Raw genomic sequence first — 3,071 nt, forward strand, 5'->3', positions numbered from 1 at the left:
CCAAGACTGGGATCGTCGCTACTATCGGATCGGGTCAACCCGTTTTCGGCCTTCGTGCTGACATGGATGCTCTCGCTTTACAGGTTCCCCTCACTCACTCTCTTTCCTGATCCGTTTAAATATTTCAACTTCACGACGATTCCTTTGACTGTACTGTTCGGTCTTCAACTTGTTTAGAATTGGCGTTTGACATTGACTGAGCGAATTTCATGAAACTGTTGAGATGATCGTTTTGCTGTCTCTTGTGAAGTTCCTGAATCGAAATCACTTGTGCAGATCAAACTTTGATTCACTGAATCAGAGCTTATAACTTTATAGAATGACCAAAATTGTTGCATATGAACAGGAGCTGGTTGATTGGGAGTTCAAGAGCCAAGTAAAGGGAAGAATGCACGCGTGTGGACACGACACTCACGTCGCAATGCTTCTTGGAGCAGCCAGGCTTCTCGCGGCTAGAAAACATCAGCTCAAGGTTGTTCTAATTCCATAACCTAAAACACAATCTATGCTCAGATTAACATATAATCTAATCTTTTTCTTATGTTAACAACAACACTAAAGGGGACAGTAAAGCTGGTGTTCCAACCAGGGGAAGAAGGGTACGGCGGAGCCTACTATATGCTCAAAGAAGGGGTTCTTGATGATCTGAATGCAATAGTGGCTCTCCACGTGTACCCTACTTTCTTGACAGGTCATATAGCGTCTCAGCCGGGTCCAGTCCTAGCTGGCGCCGGGATGTTTACTGCTGTTATCAAAGGAGTCGGTGCTCATGGAGCTCAGCCTCATCTTAGTAGGGACCCGATTGTTGCTGCTTCATCCGCTGTTCTTGCTATACAGCAGATCGTTTCAAGAGAGACCGATCCTCTTCAGGCTGGGGTAAAATAATTTCTCTATACGAATTCGATGTGATGTTTGAAATAACACTTATTTTGATATATATGTTCTTGGGTATCGAGAGTGATAATGAGTATGAGAGATATGAAGGTATCGGGTGTGTTTATAGATCTGAGTGATGTCTTTGATATACTTCTTTGATATACTTAAGGAGTAGGAAACTTTTATAGGATTATAACGGGAACATGTCGGTTGACGTGGATTTTTCATGTTTTTATACTTCTTTTTCTTTTAAAATATAAAAAAAAAATTTGGATTTTTTTAAATATAAATAAATTTGAAATTATTTTCATATTTTTTTATGTTTATATTCTTTATCCAACGGGTTGAGCATGACCCAACAGGTCGGGTTATATTTTGACCCAGGAATTTCTCGGGTCACGGGTCGAGTCAAATCGGGTTTCGTGTAAAAACGGGTCGGGATGAATTTTGTCAGGTCTAAACCCAGTCCATTTTTACACAGTAATCTCTTGAGTCACTAGGTCTGGTAAAAAAACGGGTTTCATGTTGAACAAGTCGAGTTTGGACAATTCAAAAATGGGTCGGGTTGGTTTTGCTGGTCGCATTGATTTTTGAAGTCTAACTCATACCCAAGCCTTCATATCCGTTTCCAGTAGCAAAACATCAAATTATACCAAATGTATGTAAGAGTATACATTATATATTGATGCCCAAACTGATATCCTGATATCAATACCAAACGGGTACTAAGTGTCTTAACGGATCTCTTTTCAGGTGGTAACAATTGGGTACTTCAGAGGAGGCGAAGCAAAGAATGTAATCCCAGAGTCAGTTGAAATAGGAGGAACATACAGAAGCCTCTCACAAGAAGGCCTCATATACTTAGAAAGAAGAATCAAAGAGGTATTTAACCCAACTCAAAATGGTTAATCTTCAGATTAAGCTCAAATGACAATAACCCTTCATCCATGATATAGATCATTGAAATGCAAGCAAAAGTGCATCAATGCACCGCAGTTCTTGATTTCATGGACGAAACAATGCCTCACCCGGTTATGGTAAACGATAAGACGCTATATGAGCATGGTAAACACGTGGGAGAAGTCATGTTAGGTAAGTCAAAGGTTGGTGTTCTTCCTGTAACAATGGGAGGTGAAGATTTCAGCTTTTTCGTGCCGAGAATGCCGGCTGCTATATTCGTGATTGGGATCAAGAACGAGACCCTGAAAGCTGATAAGCCGTTGCATTCGCCTTACTTCTTTGTTGATGAGGACGCTTTCCCTGTTGGGGCGGCGTGGAACGCTGCTGTGGCTATGTCTTACTTGAACAATAACCAGATAGATGGCGGTTCATGTCAAGCTTGATTGAGAATGGAGATAAGGGTTTGATCTTGTGCTTGAATTCATCTTTAGAGTTGCTGAGCGCTTGGATTATGTAATTGATATCAGTTGGAAATTAAGGGCTCGTTTGGTATGTCTTCTGAAATTGGAATACAACAGGGACTCAAAATAAATCATTTTCATAGTAGGGTGTTTGGTATTTGTCGGAATCAATTATTCATGTAGTTTAGGGTGGAGATATGAAGTATAAACTTGAAGATTAAAACACTGTTATCAAACTCGACTTGTTGACTTGTACAAGTCTTCGAGTTGGGATTAAATGCATTGAGTTGACTCGTATAGAAGAACCACTTTTCAGCCAGTCAAACTCATAGACTACTTAAATCGTAAGAGTCTACTAAACCATCCAAGTTAATGAATTTCTGTCCATTTTAAAGTAGGTTTAATTCCTTTCTTTAATTTTAGTCCATGTTATTGCAATTTTTGAGTTCACTTTGGCCCTAATTAATCAATTCAAGTAAAAAAATCACATTAATATAAAAGCTTATTTGATAATTATGTATTAAATTTTATTAATATATTTAAGTTAGGAAGATTTTAAAATTTTACAAAAGTATAAATTAATTTCTTTATGCTTTCATTCTATATATTTTTTATATTTTATATTTATATTTCATATTAATTTATTTATGACTTATTTTAGTAGACTCTTACAAGTTATCGAACTGAGTCATGAGGCCTCCTTCGAGTCAACAATAGGATCCCGAGTCTGATAATCTTTTTGAGAAAGAAGGAGAGTAGATGGAAGGGAAAACGTGAATAACAAGAAAACGAATTTTTAATGAATTCTATATTAGTTTTTTCTAGTGGAATGAA

General features: G+C 37.8%; 1 protein-coding gene across 1 annotated transcript; it reads left to right on the plus strand.

Annotated features, from left to right (window-relative positions):
• The first annotated feature begins 8 nt into the window (after window positions 1-8).
• LOC141251473 (uncharacterized) lies at window positions 9-2,219 on the plus strand. Its single transcript, XM_073670329.1, has 5 exons — window positions 9-83; window positions 347-472; window positions 562-876; window positions 1,630-1,758; window positions 1,833-2,219. Exons 1-5 carry the CDS (start codon window positions 63-65, stop codon window positions 2,217-2,219), a joined length of 978 nt encoding a protein of 325 aa, XP_073526430.1. The 5' UTR covers window positions 9-62.
• Window positions 2,220-3,071: the final 852 nt, after the last annotated feature.

This window comes from Phyllobates terribilis, unplaced genomic scaffold (genome assembly GCF_046119375.1).
Source record: "Phyllobates terribilis strain yellow unplaced genomic scaffold, ASM4611937v1 Scaffold_7109__1_contigs__length_39925, whole genome shotgun sequence".
Classification (NCBI taxonomy): domain Eukaryota; kingdom Metazoa; phylum Chordata; class Amphibia; order Anura; family Dendrobatidae; genus Phyllobates; species Phyllobates terribilis.